General features: G+C 41.9%; 1 protein-coding gene across 2 annotated transcripts in view; it reads right to left on the bottom strand.

Annotated features, from left to right (window-relative positions):
* Positions 1 to 376: 376 nt before the first annotated feature.
* Positions 377 to 20,715, bottom strand: part of LOC139760324 (uncharacterized) — a 525,168-nt gene continuing 504,829 nt past the window's right edge. For both annotated transcript variants that reach the window (XM_071683337.1, XM_071683346.1), the window contains 4 exons: positions 14,097 to 14,223; positions 10,969 to 11,121; positions 7,935 to 8,047; positions 377 to 4,476 (listed from right to left, as the gene is read on the bottom strand). In XM_071683337.1, coding sequence (XP_071539438.1) covers positions 4,306 to 4,476; positions 7,935 to 8,047; positions 10,969 to 11,121; positions 14,097 to 14,223 — 564 coding nt within the window. In that variant the 3' untranslated portion in view covers positions 377 to 4,305. The remainder of the gene's footprint in view (positions 4,477 to 7,934; positions 8,048 to 10,968; positions 11,122 to 14,096; positions 14,224 to 20,715) is intronic.

Raw genomic sequence — 20,715 nt, 5'->3', positions numbered from 1 at the left:
ACGAGTCAGCCATAGCCCTATGCTTCTTATGTGTGTGTTGCTGCGGTGTTCATTAAGTAGTTCTAAACGCATATATCTAGTAGCTAAGTAGCTTGTTCACCTTTCCTCTCCCAGCCAAAGGCCATCAGACAAACCACAGTGGGGTGTGCACAGACCACAGAAAGCGCCTCATGACCATAGCAGAAAACGGTGAAAAATAAGGACAAGTAATACATGGCAAAGACATGATGCTATTGGTACTGTTGGAGCTGTAAAGAGCAATGCTCTTTCACTCTTTCTCATATATATATATATATATATATATATATATATATATATATATATATATATATATATCATATGTATATATATATATATGTATATATATATATATATATATATATATATATCATATGTATATATGATACATTCATTGAATTCCAATTTCCTTCCCTTGGCCATCAAATAACATTTTGCATTTGTTTATTTGCTCATGCGAGTCCTGTTGATAGACTGAGTCACTTCAGTGACTGACTGTGCCTTTCAACTCTTAGATCAGTTGACATCATGCACAGTGAGAAGCACCACAAGATATGGCTAATAACGTTATCATGGTGTAATTATGAAACACTGTCGTTATGCTCAATGAAATATGGTATTATAGACCTATAAATCCACATGTGTCGTATATGTATATATACAAAAAAGCTAAAGGTGTACGAAATGCGAGGAAGGGCATTTGCTACTCTTTGGTTTCCCTTTGAGTTGGAATTCTATAGACCAGAAGCGATGAGGGGACAAACCAACGTTGATTCTTAGGCCCCTCGCTTATATTTCTCTAAGAATGAGATGCTGGAGTCTCCCACCCAGACAACTACAGTTTCTCATACCTTTCTCTCTCTCTCTCTCATACATTACCAAGCAGGCAGGCTGGATGGTCAGGCATGTTAGTCAGTCATAGTTTTCCCAGCCAGATTAAAACTGGAGCTTGACCTTTGGCCTCTCAAAAAAGCGACAAGCATAAACCTGGAGAAGATTGCTTACAGAGCGTGAATGTGGATAGCCTAAGCAGCGAGGCATGAAAAGAAAAGACAAAAGCGATATCCTCAGAGACAATAGAATGTCATAATCCATTTCGTCCTCCTCCATGAATCTTTTCCAGTGGGATTTAACTTTCTAACACTGTGGTGATTGGTGAAGACGGGGTTGGTGAGGGCTTATGACACAGTGGTGTGAGCTTAGATTATCATGACGGTCATGAGTGCTAAGGACAAGTTGGGGTGACCTTGCGACACAGAGTGTTGCCATAGGACACGGTGATGTGCGCTGGAGTCAGAGAAGAGATTCCCACTCAGTGATACACGAGCTTTGGACCTACAGTGGATAGGGAATGCCACACGTTAGGTTTGGGCTTACGACAAGCCAATGTTAAGTGCTCAAAGTAAACTAAACATTTCTTCTGTCACAGTAAACCCTTCCCTTAATGCCTCGTTAGTATCCGTTTCCCTACAAGAGCTAAATAAAGTTGGAAGGCAAACTTTCGTGCCGATGGAGAAGCACAAGACCTTCTTTTCTTCACTGTATGATGCAAGAATAATGCACTGAGGGATGGGGTTGAGGTAGGAGATTAGTCAGTTCGTGTAAGGGATCAAATGAAGTTCAGAGTAGCGTCTTGATTCAGGATTTTGACGACGAGGACGAAGGGAGGGGTTCGGGTAGGTCGAGAGAGAGAGAGAGAGAGAGAGAGAGAGAGAGAGAGAGAGAGAGAGAGAGAGAGAGAGAGAGAGAGAGAGAGAGAGAGCAACCTGCGTGGTCGTTTCCACCAGTAATGGGAGTCACCTTCACTAAGATTGCCCGGTTAGATAACCATCTATCTAAAAACCACCTTAGTCTAAACCTGACCACCTTCCTTTACATACACGCCCTCCTCTCTCTCTCTCTCCCTCAATCTCTCTCTCTCTCTCTCTCTCTCTCTCTCTCTCTCTCTCTCCAGGAAATTGCAGTATCGACCAGCTTGGTCAAGTTTTTACTCGGCCCTTCTCCTTTTTTTTTCCCTTTTTTTTTTCTTTTTACCAATTAGCACCCCCATTCCTTATCCTCCCGACGTGGTAATTAAGGGTTTCTCCTGGCTCGTCTCCCCCGACTCCCAGTGTCTCGGACAACCCACTCACCCACACCTGTGTCAGTCAGGCAACACCTCCTTCCGAAGTCACTGTGTCCTCTAAACCCCCAGCCTGATGGTAACCTCGTCTTAAAAACCCCAACCGCTCAGTACCTCCAAACCTCGTGATCACATACATACCTCCTGTGTCGACTATAGGGAACAAGGTTTTAATCATAATGAGACAAGCTTTTACAACACCTACAGCTGAGCAAAGGCTTGAGATACTGACTTCACTCTCACATGTACATGTATGCACGTCCCCGCCCCACCGTGTTATGACTTTACGACATAACAATGAACTCTGTGGGCCTTACAGCAGCCCAGCTTAAATTGTGGGTTGACCATACGACATGGTATGGCATGGTCGACAGACCTCACGCCACTGTCAAAGAATATGGTCATTTTTCATTCCTTCACATGAAGTTGTTGACCTTGAGAATTTTGAGAGTGCCATAGCATCTTATATACGAACCATTTTGAAAAAAAGGTCACATCACAGATGTCTTCTAGCAAATACATGGTACACTGGAATTACATAATAATAGTCTGACTTGAGATTCCGAAATATCTAGATATGATCCTTGGGTTTGCAGCTGTAAGCTCCACTACTATTGTGGACTGAGGGACAGCCGTGAGTGAGTGAGGTGATGCAGTGCGAGAGAGGGGAAAAAAATTTTTTGCCTCATGTGAAGAGATATGTCTTACATATACCGACAATCATTCCAGTGGATTACAAATATAAGCACAGAGCCATTTAAAGTTAATAGAGCTTTCAAAGGCTCTTAATCTTCCTCTTTCTTCCTTCCTCTTCTTCTTCTTAAGTCTAATGAAGAGAACAATAAAGATGCAACGTGATGAGATCTAAGTGGTTGTGTGTGTGTGTGTGTGTGTGTTCTTACCAGTGAGAAATCTCTCGTTTATCAACGTATTTTTACCAAATAAGACAAGATGAAGGGAAGATGATATTCTTGCAATACTGCCATAGTCACTCGTGTATACTAAATGGCATCTCGTAGCACACAAGCGACGTTCCTCAAAGCACTATTAGTTTAAAAAGGACAACCAGACACCTTACATTTTATTTTCCACATTTAACACACTCGAGAATTGACGAGTCCATATCAACAGACGCTGTCTTATGTAAGAGTTGTATTGATACTTTCTTTTCGAGGAATAGCTCTCACACTTTCCCTTATCTTCCTCATAAAAATATTACTTTTCTTGAATAGATTTTTCTTTTCCTTCATCGCTCATCATTATGAGAGCAAGAGCTCGCGTTTCTATGTCTTTGAGACTCATTGAAATATCTCGCAAGAGGTTTACTCTTAGATGTTGGAAATCTCTGTATTTCTTACACAAATTCTCGAGTGATTTAAAAAGAACGTTTGTGCGTCCATACCTTTAGACCTGTTAACTTGACCCTCTTGGGTCGACTTGACCTAGAGACACTGAATGCGTTACTCTCACTGAAAAGATAAACAACTTTGCAACTTGATTATAGATACTCTTGATAACACTGCTATAAAAGAAAGCTACTATCACTTTATATCTCCTGAACAATTACATTTCCACGAGTCAAATTATATCTTCTGATATATAATATACCATTTTTTTTTTCTTTGAAAAAGCAAAAGCTGGTTAAGATGTTCCATCGATTGTTATATCATAAGACAGGAAGGATCTGCAGCTTCCACTGAAAGCAGCAGACGTTGACACAGTGGCCTTGTGCTTCCTCGTCTCAAGCAGCTGATGTTGATGGGGAAATCTCTCTTGCCATCGACGAAACAAGAGTTGAAATGAAGACATGGGTCTGCACTGGTCCTGGAAAGCAGAAGGCTGATGCTGAGGTCTTGATTCATCCCTGTTACAGGAGAATGGACCATGGACAGCCCGACAGCCACGATGGTGTTCAGCAGACGAGGGCGACAACAGCACATACAAAATCTTGCGGTCCCCCAAGCGTTCCAGGAGACTGCGCTTAACTTGTCACTTTTCCAGCGTGACGTAGAAAACTGGTTAGATTTACAAGGAAAATTAGGAACACGACCACTCCTCGGGGTGTTCCAAGAAGAGGGGTGAGGACGTGGTTTTGCTTTGTGTGTGTGTGTGTGTGTGTGTGTGTGTGTGTGTGTGTAAGTCCTGTTTGGGATGCCTGGAGTCTTCTAGTCCTCTTTCGGTTCTAGAAGACACGAGTAGTCGACCTGGAAGAGGCCCACTTCGCTGTCCTTGAAGCCGCCGAAGATATATTTTCCAGGCCCGTGCGGTGTCTTGCCCAGGAGGAAGTTCGCGAAAGCCATCAAGTACACTCGCTCGGTCAGAGGGAAGTCGCCACTCTGTAATACAACAATCAAGTGAGATGAGGACCGAGAACGTTTAATGGATCTTATAGTGTAAAGGGATTTAATGCTTTTAGAGGAAAATGGATATACACTTATTTTCAGATCTTTCAGACTATATTCAAAAAGAGAAAAAAAACCACCGGAACATAAAATAGAATGGAAAGTGTGACAGAATATCATTTCTCTTTTAGAACAGAGTGGATATAACAATCAAAACATTACCTTTATCTCCGTCAGACGTCATCTCAACAAGCTGGCACCTACAATGGACCACAATTATGAAGAGATATTAGCTATAACTTTGCCAGACGACAACTTAACGCATCGGACACCTGAAGTACGTTCTGTGAGGCAACTTTACGTTCTTTTAAGCAACTTTCTGATCAGCAGACGAGTCGTAATGTTTAAAGTAAACACGGGGAGAGGGGTCAGTAAGCTCGCTGATGATCCAGACTCGCGGGACATACCCACCACACAACCTAATTCCAGGACACTTCATGAACGATTCATTGGTACAAGTGCAGGGGATCGCAGCAAGCACGGAGGATAGACCATTGGCAGCATCCGAAATAGAAACACGGTGACATTTCACCTCAGTAGAGGAGGACCATATGGACAACTGTGGATGGCTGGGTTGGTGCCGGTCACAAGGATTAGGAGGGGAGTGTTGTTGGTGGAGAGAACAAATGAAAGACGCGAATTTCGACTTGTGATGGGACGTGTGTGATTACATTCTTATTTACGGTTGTAGAAGTGAATTCTATTGTGTCCAAAGTAGTCCAGTGTGGACTCCGTTTGTACACTAAGAGTGAATCGTCTCTCTATTGTGGAAGAAGTCGAGTGGGAGCCATATTCCCAACTTGTGTTTAGGTATCAATGACCATCTCGATCTATATATGCAAAATCATTGACCTAAGGTACAACGAGAGGAAATAGCCGAGCGATTTCATTTCTGAGAATTCTAGAATAATTCTTTTCCTCTGAAGCAAGTAGTTGCAACGCGAGCTGTTTGAAGCAATCAGTCAAAATACGAGTTGTCTACAAGATTATGAACTGCCAGCGGCGGTGGTGTTCATTTTTCAGGAAACTGATTGATAACGCGAGAATGCAGAGGTGCCACTCGGACCAGGTCATGTCCGTGCATCAACACTGTTTCATAAGAATTATTCACCTGCTCGAGACGCAGAATCTGTTCTTCAGTTTTTTTTTTTATTCGATCGCTTCAGCATGATTGACACTGACATGTAATGCACCATTGATTTTGTCAGTATATATATATATATATATATATATATATATATATATATATATATATATATATATATATATATATATATTTTTTTTTTTTTTCATACTATTCGCTATTTCCCGCGATAGCGAGGTAGCGTTAAGAACAGAGGACTGGGCCTTTGAGGGAACATCCCCACCTGGACCCCTCCTCTGTTCCTTCTTTTGGAAAAAAAAAAACGAGAGGGGAGGATTTCCAGCCCCCCGCTCCCTTCCCTTTTAGTCGCCTTCTACGACACGCAGGGGGAAGTATTCTTTCTCCCCTATCCCCAGGGAAATATATATATATATATATATATATATATATATTTTCTTTTCTCTTTTTCTTTCAAACTATTCGTCATTTCCCGCATTAGCGAGGTAGCGTTAAGAACAGAGGACTGGGCCTTTGAGGGAAATAATCCTCACCTGGCCCTCTTCTCTGTTCCTTCTTTTGGAAAATTGAAAAAAAAAACGAGAGGGGAGGATTTCCAGCCACCCGCTCCCTCCCCTTTTAGTCGCCTTCTACGACACGCAGGGAATACGTGGGAAGTATTCTTTCTCCCCTACATATTTATATATATACATTTCTTCATTATACTCGGTCACTGTTTCCCGCGTTAGCGAGGTAGCGCAAGGAAACGGACGAAGAATGGCCTAGCCACATATATATATATATATATATACATGAACGCCCATACACGCACATATACATAACGTATACATATATACACAGGCGCATACATATATGCACATGTACATACTCATACTTGCTGACTTCATATATATATATATATATATATATATATATATATATATATATATATATATATATATATATATATATATATATATATATATATATTCCTATCGTGATTTAGTGGTTAGCTTTGCTACTTATGAGTCACTCTGTCCCAGGTTCGAGTCTTGGTCATGGCAGACGGTTAACTCAGGTGTTCATTCTCCTCTGTGGGACGGATCGATGACTGGAGTGAGCCTGAGGAGGGAACGAAGGCTTTTAATTGTTGGCTTGTTACAAAAGATGATAATTACATCTTGGTGGTGAAGACGTCTGATGACGCACATGTGCATCCTAACGCAGGTGAGACCGACCTTTTCTCCTGACTTGTCACAACTTCTATGGAATGTGATTGTCTTTGTGTGTGTGAGTTTGAATGGAGAAAAACTGGAGGAAGTGAAGTGTTTTAGATATCTGGGAGTGGATCTGGCAGCGGATGGAACCATGGAAGCGGAAGTGGATCATAGGGTGGGGGAGGGGGCGAAAATTCTGGGAGCCTTGAAGAATGTGTGGAAGTCGAGAACATTATCTCGGAAAGCAAAAATGGGTATGTTTGAAGGAATAGTGGTTCCAACAATGTTGTATGGTTGCGAGGCGTGGGCTATGGATAGAGTTGTGCGCAGGAGGATGGATGTGCTGGAATGAGATGTTTGAGGACAATGTGTGGTGTGAGGTGGTTTGATCGAGTAAGTAACGTAAGGGTAAGAGAGATGTGTGGAAATAAAAAGAGCGTGGTTGAGAGAGCAGAAGAGGGTGTTTTGAAATGGTTCGGGCACATGGAGAGAATGAGTGAGGAAAGATTGACCAAGAGAATATATGTGTCGGAGGTGGAGGGAACGAGGAGAAGAGGGAGACCAAATTGGAGGTGGAAAGATGGAGTGAAAAAGATTTTGTGTGATCGGGGCCTGAACATGCAGGAGGGTGAAAGGAGGGCAAGGAATAGAGTGAATTGGAGCGATGTGGTATACCGGGGTTGACGTGCTGTCAGTGGATTGAATCAAGGCATGTGAAGCGTCTGGGGTAAACCATGGAAAGCTGTGTAGGTATGTATATTTGCGTGTGTGGACGTATGTATATACATGTGTATGGGGGTGGGTTGGGCCATTTCTTTCGTCTGTTTCCTTGCGCTACCTCGCAAACGCGGGAGACAGCGACAAAGCAAAAAAAAAAAAAAAAAAAATATATATATATATATATATATATATATATATATATATATATATATATATATATATATATATGAGACCACATATTTTCGAATATGTATTCCCTTCTTAGCCTATTTTAGCATTACTACCACTATACTACTACTGCTACTACTTTTACTACTACTAATACTACTACTAATACTACTACTATTAACACAAGAACGACCGTTTCCACTGACCGAGGTGAGGGCCCGGTAGGCCTCCTCGGTGATGTGGTCGACCTGGTCCTCTGGCAGCTTGATGAAGAGGGCGTAGAAGCTCCTGAGCTCGTCGTACGACACGATGCCGTCATCTGCAAGGGGGAGGTGGGACGGTGAGCTGCGCTACATAGTGGAGGAGAGAGAGAGAGAGAGAGAGAGAGAGAGAGAGAGAGAGAGAGAGAGAGAGAGAGAGAGAGATGTTATTGAATGGGGGAGGGTAAGAGGGAGAATGCATGGCGGTGGGAGAGCTTTATGATGGTCCTGAAGTTGAGGGAGGCAGAGGGAAGCACGGCGAGTGTTTGTGTGTGTGGAGGGTGCCGAGTGTGGGAGGACTATACTCTGATGGGAGGAGCGTGTATCGTGTGAAGGAGGAGGAGCATGTTGTCGAATACGTCAAATGGGCTAAGAGCATCCTATTTTGCGTGAGGTAGGAGAGTGTCTATGCAGGAATGTCCAAATGGATAAAGTTGAGGTAAGGAAATGTATGTCTAGCGTAGGAGGAGTATATCCAATTAGGACATGTGAGGTGTAGGGTATGAGGATCGTGGGGTGGAGGGTATGAGGATCGTGGGGTGGAGGATATGAGCATATGGTGAGGGGTTAGGAGGGAGATGATGATGAACACTTTGAGTGGGCAGTGGGCAGGAGGAGTGAGCTATTATATGAAGAAAAAAACGTCGAGAAATTAATGTATCCTTTGCAAGATTAAGATCAGCATAACTGCCGTTGTCATACGATCAAATACAAAGGCATACATGTAAATGCTACAGCAACATCAAAGAAACAAGCAACAGCATCATAAATATATATCATTTGTTCTGTAGTGGTTACTGTTGACTTTTTTACAATGCCTTTCGAGTGCAGACGTTGAGGGAATACATTAAAGCGTGAAACTCAACACATCTGACACTCATGAACGAAGGAACGATACCCTCTTTTGCCACCCAGAACTACCGTAACTCTACCCGGCGTTAACATTAGCATTATTCAAACATATCATCACCTTGGATCACGTAATACCAACGTACGAGCGTTAGTCAGAGTAAAACCTTATCATTGATACGAAGGAATTCCGTTGCAAGTAGAAATCATTGCTCGTCTAGTTGGCAACATCCAGAGCTCTGATGCCAGAGTTACGATGACGGTCAGCATAGCACAGTAAGTAAACGAACTGCATGAATAAAGCACATCTCTCTCTAATATTTACTCTCGGGTTCTGTGAATGTTACGGCGAGTCTGAGGTGAGTAAAACTCGTCGCATTCATCATGGTTTAAATCCTCAGGTGTGTGTGTGTGTGTGTGTGTGTGTGTGTGTGTGTGTGTGTGTGTGTGTGTGTGTGTGATCTGTTCTGTATTATGTGTGCAGACAAAGTCTACATTCTCTCCTAAGACCATATGAGTTTGCTCCCTAAAGTACTGGACATGACTTGCCAGTGTAGTTAAATGATATATATATATATATATTCTCGTACGAGGTGATCACTATGAGTTAGTCGATATCCGTATAGAATATTCATCACCGCTTACTCTGCAGCTGGTCACATTCTCACGCTAGAGTATAGCGTTAAGCCCGGAGGGTCGGTATCTTCCCCTGACAGCCACTAGTGTTTGTGTAGCACATTTCCTGTTTCTGCGAATGACCGAATCATTTTTTTTCTTTTCGTTTTTCTATGATTATGTATCTCATCCTTCGAGTATTAAAAAAGATCTAGTGTCACAGAGCAAAGAGAAGAATGATTTGCCTATGATAACCTAGTAAGTTGATAGCATTTTCTGCTTCCGCGTTTGGGGCAACGGTTCGAATCCTCGCTGTTGGAGAACACTGAACATCTATGGAAGTGCGCATTTCACTGCAAAATATATATATATATATATATATATATATATATATATATATATATATATATATATATGTATATATATATACATATAAATTTTTACTATACTTAAACGCTGTTTCCCGCGTCCGCGAGGTAGCGCCAGGAAACATACGAAGAATGGCCCATCCACTCAAGCACACACACTCGTATCTATACATCAACGCCCACACACCCACGTATAATTATGTATGTCTCTCTATCCAATCCAGGTATTCCCTGTGACCAGTTCGTTTTCAGTACACAACTCTACTACCTGTTTACCATTCTTATTCACATTATCGGGTACTCTATGCTCCTCTCCAATTATACCCTCAACGGCGACATTACTCACCATTGATCGTTCATCACTAATACCAATTGATCACTCAGCTGCTCCGGAAACACTCACCTCACATAATTTCTCTTCTATTTTCCAAGTGCATAAGCAATAATTATCACCCATCTTTCGCAATCCACTCGCATTTTTACCCACATCAGTCCAGAGCTCACTTTCTTACACTTTCACACACTCCCACAACTCATGCTTCAGTAGTAGTGCTGCGCCATCTTTAGCTTTTGCCCTCATACCCAGCCCTGACCAGCCCCACGATACTCCCATGGGAGAGGAAGATTACTGCTCACTAATTTCCTGTAGGTCGTAGAAGACGACTAAGAGAGGCGGACATGGGTGCCCGGAAATCCTCCCCTCCTGTATTGCTCTCCAAATATACGAACACGAGAGATCCAAATGAGGACCATTTTTCCTCCTCCTCCTCCCAAAAACCTTCCCATTTTCCCATGACTTTCTCGTCTCTCCCCAACCTCCAGACCTTCCCATAAGCCCTAAATTTTCCCTACCTTCTCTTGACCTTCTCTTTTTCCCCCCTGCAGACCTTCCCTTCCCCCTGTAACCCTTCCCATTTCCCTCTGACCTTCTCTTATCCTCCCCAGAACTTCCCTTCCCATTCTCCCAATGACCGTCTCTTCTTCTCCCCTCCCCACCACCCCCTGATCTTTCCTTCCCCCTCAAAACCATCCCTCTCTCTCTCTCTCTCTCTCTCTCTCTCTCTCTCTCTCTCTCTCTCTCTCTCTCTCTCTCTCTCTCCCCATGACCCTAGCTATTCTTTCTACCTCAATCCCTTCCACCGCCTTACCTCTCCTGTTGATGACCTTGAAGAGGATCTTGGGCAGGATCTGCAGCCATATCGGGAAGTCGATCATAGCTCGGGCGCCGTGGGTCAGATTGCCCCACATGTTGAGCCACTGGTACATCTGGACCCGGTCCGGGATCCGGTCCACGTCGAACTCTGCCGGGGGCGTAAGGTGAATTAGTTGGGACCATTTCAACGCGGGATTAATGCCATCCAAATTGATTATCCGGAATGGGTGACTGAAGTGACTGGACGAGAGACAATGATGGATTGGTGGTGATCTGATATTCCAGGTCTACTTGTGGCTATATGGTGGACTCCTGTGACATGATTTGAGGTGTGTATCTATGTCAATATATCTATTTACCTATCTATCTATAAGTCTGTCTGTCTATCTCTCTGCATCACTTCTCCATCCCCAGTCTCTCTCTCTCTCTCTCTCTCTCTCTCTCTCTCTCTCTCTCTCTCTCTCTCTCTCTCTCTCTCACATACGCATCCATACATCCTCACTCACAACAGCGTATTAAGTAGAAACAAGGACCTTCACACTTATAAAAGTTCTTACTTTTTATCCCTTTAAATACTAAGTTGATTCTCGAATGAGATCAGTGACCTCGTTCGTAGCCAATGAATATAGAAAATGTCTCCAATGAATCCGATTCCCCAGGAGGCTATCCTTTAGGATAGTCATTTGAAATATTCCCAGCTGAGGTCTGCTTTCTGAATACAGCTATCCTTCTCTTATACAGTCTACCTCTCCTCTGTGTACTTTCCCTTTTCTGTTATTCTTGAACGACCTATTGTTTGCCATTATGTTATATACTCATACCACCGTGAAGGATTCTCCTTCATATACACCTTCATTCATACACCTCTTTGATAATTCCTTCATACCACATAACCTATTCATGTTTTCGTAACTCATTCTACCTATGCTATTCCTAGTTGCCCTGCGCATACTTGACACATATAATGCTTTTATGTATTATTTATCCTGATCCTAAATACATCAGGGATTCACAGCTATATATATAAGCATTAGGACAAATACACCTTCAACGCACGATCAAGCATTTTCCCCAATTACTACAGCTTTCAGTCTGACTCTCATTTCATCTATGTTTCTCGTGCACGCCTCTGCTTTTTCACATCGTCGATCCAGCTCAATGTCCCTATACAAGCTCGTTTTCTGAAGTGGCTAACCAACACGGCATCAACTGCACACCGCAACAGCAGCAACAATCACGCAACAACCATCTCAACAAATGCCCCCCCAGCAATGAAGACTGTGAATAACCAAATAATCATAGTGACTTTACACCACCTCGATGCAGTCCTGCGTAAATTCGTACCACTCATACGTGCCACCAACTGCTCTTCCCACATGCAACGACTTCCAATATACAGAAGCTCTTAACAGCATTCAAACGTCTTTCCACACATACCACATCGATTCTAAAACTACCCAAAAGTCCTCTGAAATTTGGCTCAACCATATGGCTATTCTAAAACCATAAATACTAGATACATGGAAATAGTTTCTCTAAAAATGTTTCCATTACTTGTCTAGGCGCTTGTTTATGTGATCGACACACTACCTTCCCTTCATTAACCCACTTAGTTCCACACTAACAAATATGGTTGGCTAATCCTTTTTTTAACTCGAGCATTCACTACACTACAACACGCCTTACCAGCAATGCTCAAGAGACTTATTCCTTCATAATGATTAACGCTCGGTTTTATTCCTTTACCCTTTTAACACAATGAGACAAAAACTGCTTTCTTCCAGACTTTAACCACACAACCATTTCCAAAGACATTTCCAGTTTTGACACCAACTTTCAACCACTCATCCACGACCTTCATTTGTTCACTGTTCTTCATGTTGCTTATTCCCTTCTCTACTGGTGCAGTGGGAAGTATTTAGGAGAGAGAGAGAGAGAGAGAGAGAGAGAGAGAGAGAGAGAGAGAGAGAGAGAGAGAGAGAGAGAGAGAGAGAGAGATGAATGAATGAATGAAGGTGGAGGACGTAGGTCAGATGAGATGAATGAGACAATTTGAGTTAAACTGGATATCAGCGCACATGATTCTTAGAATATATATATATATATATATATATATATATATATATATATATATATATATATATATATATATATATATATATATAATATATATTATGCGTTGTGGACACAGGACGCCATCCGTAACAATCGTTCATGCACGTTGAATTTCGAAATTGTATTTCCATTTGTCTGCCTATCAAATTAAGTTGGCTCTCCCGATCACCTGGTGTCAGTCAAATCACCGAAACTAAATTAGGTCATCATCCTATCGGATTTAGGTGTAAGCTTCCCTCATTCACAATGTTTGACAGAACTGCCTACAGACAGTTATCTTCATTGTACCCTCCAACCACCCACCCACCCAACACCACCCCCTTCTATTCTTTTTAAGGGATTTTGAAAATGAATTCAGAACTCGTCAAATTTCAACCTCTCTGATATCAATCAGATGTAACTCGTAAGCAAAATCTAATAATTGTAGTCATTAAGAATAAGAATTTGCTCTAATCTCGGATTTAATCATATATTGCAATATGTTATTCATAAGATAAGGTTAATTGATGCATCATATCTTTATCTAATATCAGAGGAGATAGTGATTCAGTCATTTATTGCCTACATTTATAAATAAAGGAATTATCGTGCACTTTACAATTATCACATTTATAAATCTATAAAGTCACAAAAGCCATTTTGATATTCAACCTTACCCAAATGAGATGTCTTAAATCTTGTATATAGAGTGAAAATGATCACGACATAAAGATTGCTCAGCAACCATACTCTTTCACATATCTATGTTCTATTGGTGTTTTAACTGAATATATATATATATATATATATATATATATATATATATATATATATATATATATATAATGAGACAAAATGTGTTATGAAGTACACTGCCATGGAAATTTCGTAGGAAAGTGTAAGTGATGACTTGCAAAGGCCATACTCGTGTACTTACCAAGGCCTTACTTGTGTACTTACCAAGGCCTTACTTGTGTACTTACCAAGGCCTTACTCGTGTACTTACCAAGGCCTTACTCGTGTACTTACCAAAGCCGTATTCGGGTTCGATCTTGCCAACGTGTTCCAAGAGACACTCGAAGAAGTCGGCGTGGATCTCCTTCATGGTCAGGTAGTACTCGTTATCCTCCGACCAGCCCGCGTAGTGCCGCATTCTCTGTAAACACATACGTGGTTATGGTGGACGTAAGGAAAGGGTGTGCACACACACACACACACACACACACATATATATATATATATATATATATATATATATATATATATATATATATATATATATATATATATATATATATATATATATATTATATTTGAGATTTTTCTCAACAGATGCTTTGCTTCATAAGATATAGTGTGAAGTAGATGTCCCACATCTATTTTCATTTTCTTCTTGTAGTATGAGACTTTTTAGGCTCACGAACATCGCCCAGCTTAATTCTATTTGATTATAAGTGATACAACACAATATAAAGAACAAAAAAGGCGTGAATCACATCTTGTAGTGTTAGAAATGCGAGTGTGGACTAGATATGTTGATAGATGGACCGTTTTCCCTTGGAGTTCCACAACTGCGAGTGGGGACGTAGATAATATGCTGATTAGTGGACCGTGTTCCCTCGGAGTTCATGCATGGTACTGTAGTCGGTAGAGATTTGTCCGATACTGTAGTCGGTAGAGATTTGCCCGAGGTCCCAGCGCCTGGTTAAGCTCGGTGGAGGTAGAAAGTGAGGTCATTTGGAATGCGGTAGAGAATAAGGGATTACTCACTCTTACGTATACATGGCAGTAGTGTTTCAGTATCATTTATATTTCAGTATGATGCTGACGAGTAAGATTCATGTTATGATGCAGTTAAATACGTAGTATAGAGCCTACGTTTCGAAGATGAATTGTTAAGCGTCGACTGAGTGATGCAGTAGCCATACCGATGTACTTCACGTTTTCTTTTTTGAAGTTTACAACCGTCAGCTGGGTAAGAGTCCTTGTAAACTACGTTGGTTGACTATAGCGGGTTATTGATTTGTGTGAGGTTGTTCCTCATGATGCAGTCGCTAGTTGTCTTGTTCTTGTAGTAAGTAATGATGGTGAGATGGTCTTCTGCTTCGGTGCATTACGCATGACAGCTAGAGAAGGGATGTGAGCGAATGAGGCCGGTTCTCGTTTTTTTTTTTCCTCGCGCTAAAGCAGCAAGCGACAAATAGGCATGTGCAATATATATATATATATATATATATATATATATATATATATATATATCCTAACTAACCAATCAGCAACACAGTCACTACCTTTCTTTTAGAAATTCACTTGCAATACCATCCATTCCAGTCACCTTGCCACACTTCATCTTCTGCAAGGCTTTCACTATCTCCTCCCTCTTCACCAAACCACTCTCCATGACTCTCACTTCGCATACCATCCCGACTCAAACACCTTACATCTGCCACCCAATCATTAAACACACTCGGCAGTCTTTCAAAATACTCATTCCATCTCCTTATTCCATCACTACCTGTTGCCTCTTTCATCGATGTTCCTATTTGTTTTTTTCTTACAATATCAACCTCATTATCATTAACCGTATCATCATTCCCTATATATATATATATATATATATATATATATATATATATATATATATAATATATATATATATATATATATATATATATATATATATATATATATATATATATATATATATATATATACGTCCATAGGTTTACTGGAAAACCTGTTAGATATGGGTGTTTGTTTATGGGACTGTAGTTCTAAGTAAATATTTGTGTAGTAGCTGAAACAAATTGGCAAATACGCTTTACGAAAGTAGAAAGCAGATTACTTTTTTACAGTATATATATATATATATATATATATATATATATATATATATATATATATATATATATATATATATATGTGTGTACATGGGATAATGTCCATAGGGTTCAGTATATATCAGTAGATATGGGTTTCTAGAATTTATACATTTGAACTGAATAAGCCTTTGTGTAACTTTGAGTCTTACGATCAAAAGAGCTCCAGACGTATCTTGGAAAGTTGAAGGATTCCATGAATACCTAAGTGATTCGTATTCATTAAGAATCTTTTATTGTATTAATTTATTAAGTTTGGACGTGAAATTACATTTCTTTTTTACGAGGAATTATTTTTTGCTCATTTTTCGAAGGATTTTTGTGTTGGTCTCTAGAGACTCGTTGATAAAGGTTTGTTAGTTTCGTTACTCCGTCGTTAAAAACGATTTGTCTTACTCGTTACTCCCTATCAGTTGCTCTCGTTGATCTACCGTTGATAGTATCTTGTTTCTCTTGTTACTCCCTCGTAAACAATACTTCGTTGCTCTGTCAGTGATCTTGTCAATTTGCCTCCGTTTCTCTTTCGTTAATACTTCCTTGTTGTGTCCACTGTTACTTAATTGACAGTGTTTTGTTACTTTGTTACTCCTTCGATAATTGTATCTTGTTACTCTCGTTACTCCCTATTTATCAGTGGTTCGTTACTCTCGTTAATCATCGTTTTATCGTCCTAGTTCTCATTACCTTCACCTTACTACCTCGTTGATAACAAAGAACTGTTACTCCAGTTCCTCCCTCGTTATTCACCTCGTTGATAGTATCGCCTCGTTTCTCCCGCTCCTCGCTCGGTATCATTTAGTTATTGCCACGTTCTCGTTCCTCCTCCTCTGAACCATTCCCCAAGATACCTTCCACACCCCCATTCGAGATCGCTCGTGAGAGAACTGTATCTCCACACACACACACACACACACACACACACACACACACACACTTGGTATTCCCCAACACTTCCTCGTTGAGCTTTTGTTACATCACCTCCCACCCACCCCCTCCTAGAGGCCACGTTAAACAGGCTTTTCATTATACAACACTACTTCGTTCCATCACATTCGGGTAATCACACCAGTACCCACTGTCTGTTAATCGACTTCCTAACACACAAACACACACTCTCTCTCTCTCTCTCTCTCTCTCTCTCTCTCTCTCTCTCTCTCTCTCTCTCTCTCTCTCTCTCGTCTGCACTGTACATCTTAACGTCGTTATCTGGCCAGGAGACGGACTCACTCTAGTGCCACTATATGTGCTCGTAAATTCGCGTACCAGTTTCTTTCGTTGGTCTGTCTTCTCCTTCTACCCGTCTCTTTTGTCTCCGCCTCTTTCTCTTTCTGTCTACAGGGTGTTCTGTTGTTTGTGTTTTAGTCTTTGTCTGCATAATCTGCCTGTATCTGTACATGTACATATGTCTGTATATATATCTACTGCTTTGAAAGTTATACTGATGCTTTTCTAAGCTATATATATATGCTTTCACTATGTCATCCCAGATGTACGCGTCAAGAGCAACGCGAAGATCTCTACATTTTGCAAGTACACCTATACCTATCTGTCTATCTACCTATCTATATAGATATACATAAATGCATAAATACATATTCGGGCAGGAATGGAGAACTGTAGACCCTTCCCTTCTTGTGTTTACTCTCCTCGAAAATCCAAGTTAGGTTGTCTTAATGTGCGTTAATGTAATCAAGATGAGAAGAGAGGAGGGGCAGGTTATTATGTATGAGGAAAGGATCTTGGATGTTCTAGCTCTGAGTTAGAGATCAAAGGGAAGAGGGGAGAAAGATTTGGAAATGTTTCAGAAGTAATGTCTGGGGTTAATGTTAGTGACAGCTAAGGAAGGGGTAGCACTACTACTATAGCGCGAGTTGAAGTGTGTGTGTATAGAAGCGAGCTTCAGACTGATGTGGGTGAAAATGAAAGGGGAATACAAGGGGTGAGTGATCGTTAGTCCTTATACACCTGTCAAGGAGAGGAGGGAGTGAGGAAAAAAGAGGAGAGTAGAAGTTGAGTATACTGATGCAGCAGCATAGAATATAGTACAGTTAATGTCTCTTGTTTGTTACACGAATCTACAAGCAGCTGAGGAAGACTGAAAATTTCATTTTTGTTCTTCAGACGCCGAATTTCGGTTCAGAAATCTGATACTGGTAGAAATGATGAAAGAAACGCGGGAATCCGAATTTTTGTAAACATTTTCTCAGTGGGGGAATGATACGATATCATAACGCATGGTATACGAAAAAACAGAGAATAGAGATAAAAATAATTCAATTACAGACGAGAGGATTAGTAGAAACAAGGATGAAGCAGCAAGAAAATAAGATCAAAAAGACAATAACTAAGAAAGTGGGAAGAAGGAAGGAAGGAAGAGAGACGGAGAGAGAAAAAATATAGAGCGTTCTCGACGCGGAGCACAGATCCCAGGAGCACATACCTTAATGTGGAAATATTCTTGCGGCTTCAAGTCAGGCAAAATACGCCTTGCCAACCCGACCTGCTTACGGGCAAGGGTTGTGCATGCATGTTAGAGAGAGAGAGAGAGAGAGAGAGAGAGAGAGAGAGAGAGAGAGAGAGAGAGAGAGAGAGAGAGAGAGATTGGTTAGTTATTTGGTTGATTAGTTGGTTGGTTACTTGGTTAGTTTTTTGGTTGGCTGGTTAGTTTGTTGGTTGGTTGGTTAATTAGTTACCTTGTTTGTTTGTCTGTTTGTTAGACGGTTGGTTCGTTAGTTACGATCTAGAAACTCGGGCAACGTTAGAATCACAACCCAACCATAGAGATCACGAGACATCACACAGGGCTAAGCAAAGGGAGACGAATATCGAGGACACTGACTACCTTAATGGTGTATATGCTTTGTGTCCTCGACGCCAAGAGCTGCACAACCTCCTACACACACACACACACACACACACACCCTCCTCCACACACCCACACACCCTCCTCCACACACACACCCCCACACACGTGTCGCTGCTCACATCTGTTGTATATTCCTCCACCCGACTCGCTTAAGTGTGACGCCTTGCACATCATCTTCCATTAGAGGGGGAGGAGGAGGAGGAGGAGGATGGGAGAGAGAGGGGTGTCACAGGCAACCAGCTGCTGGCAAGACTCGCCCCTAATAACAAAGTCTGGCAACAACGAAGGTTGTCAGTCGTTTGCAAAAGATGTGGGATGGGAATTATGGGACAGAAGTTGTTAGTCGTTTGCAAAAGATGTGGGAGGGGAATTACGGGACAAAGGTTGTCACACGTTTGTTAGTTCTCGGCTAAAGATATGGGAAAGGTGTTGTGGGAGAGATGTTCTCAGGGGTTCACAAACGATGTAGGAAGGGTTTATTGGGTTAGAGGTTGTCGATCGATCGCAAAGAAGGTGGGAAAGGGGGGGTACGTGGGCTAGAAATTGTCGGCTCTACACAAAGGATGTGGGAAGGGATATCATGGGAAAGGGATTGTCACTCGTTTGCTAGTTGTTTGCAAAGGGTATGGGAAGGACGTAATGGGGGGACAAAGATTGTTAGTCGTTTGTTTGTTTATTTGCAAAGGGATATGGAAAGGGCATCACTGGGAAGGAGACTATCAGGCATGCGCAGTGACGATGGCCATACATTATACATTTCCTATGATGTCGTCGTGGCCACAAAACCGCCTCAGTACACGAATCACGGAGCCAAGCATCAGCCTTTCCCTAGCTGTTAAGTCCTGATCTCGAAATCGTCAACATTCCATCGGGGTTTCGAATGTATTTACAAAAAAACAAATGGGCATCAAAGAAACCAGGTTCTCTGAGGAGACGAAACCACTTCAAAGCTGACTTTAGAAACTGTATTTTTTTTTTCCCCAAGTCTTGTTGCTCTTACGAAAATATCAACAGCTATATAACATTTATAGTTCACTGTTTACACTAGAATAGCTCGTGTTATTCTTGTGCGTCACTGCTTAACACCCAGAGACTTTCGAGCATGAGGTACGACCCTTGAGCATAGACGGTACGCCTCTTGAGGAAAGTGGTACGACCCTTGAGCACGAATGGTACACGCCTCTTGAGCAAGGTGGTACGACCCTTGAGCACGAACGGTACGTCTCTTGAGTCTGGTGGCATGACCTTTGTGGACGAACTGTGTACGCCTTTTGAGCAAGGTGGTACGACCCTTGAGCACGAACGGTACACGCCTCTTGAGCATGGTGGTACGACCCTTGAGCACGAACGGTGTACGCCTCTTGAGCAAGGTGGTACGACCCTTGAGCACGAACGGTGTACGCCTCTTGAGCAAGGTGGTACGACCTTGAGCACGAACGGTGTACGCCTCTTGAGCAAGGTGGTACGACCCTTGAGCACGAACGGTGTACGCCTTTTGAGCAAGGTGGTACGACCTTGAGCACGAACGGTGTACGCCTTTTGAGCAAGGTGGTACGACCTTGAGCACGAACGGTGTACGCCTTTTGAGCAAGGTGGTACGACCTTGAGCACGAACGGTGTACGCCTTTTGAGCAAGGTGGTACGACCCTTGAGCACGAACGGTGTACGCCTCTTGAGCAAGGTGGTACGACCTTGAGCACGAACGGTGTACGCCTTTTGAGCAAGGTGGTACGACCTTGAGCACGAACGGTGTACGCCTTTTGAGCAAGGTGGTACGACCTTGAGCACGAACGGTGTACGCCTTTTGAGCAAGGTGGTACGACCTTGAGCACGAACGGTGTACGCCTTTTGAGCAAGGTGGTACGACCTTGAGCACGAACGGTGTACGCCTTTTGAGCAAGGT

Source organism: Panulirus ornatus, chromosome 3 (assembly GCF_036320965.1).
Source record: "Panulirus ornatus isolate Po-2019 chromosome 3, ASM3632096v1, whole genome shotgun sequence".
NCBI classification, from domain to species: domain Eukaryota; kingdom Metazoa; phylum Arthropoda; class Malacostraca; order Decapoda; family Palinuridae; genus Panulirus; species Panulirus ornatus.
This window is presented reverse-complemented; position numbering and strand designations above follow the sequence as displayed.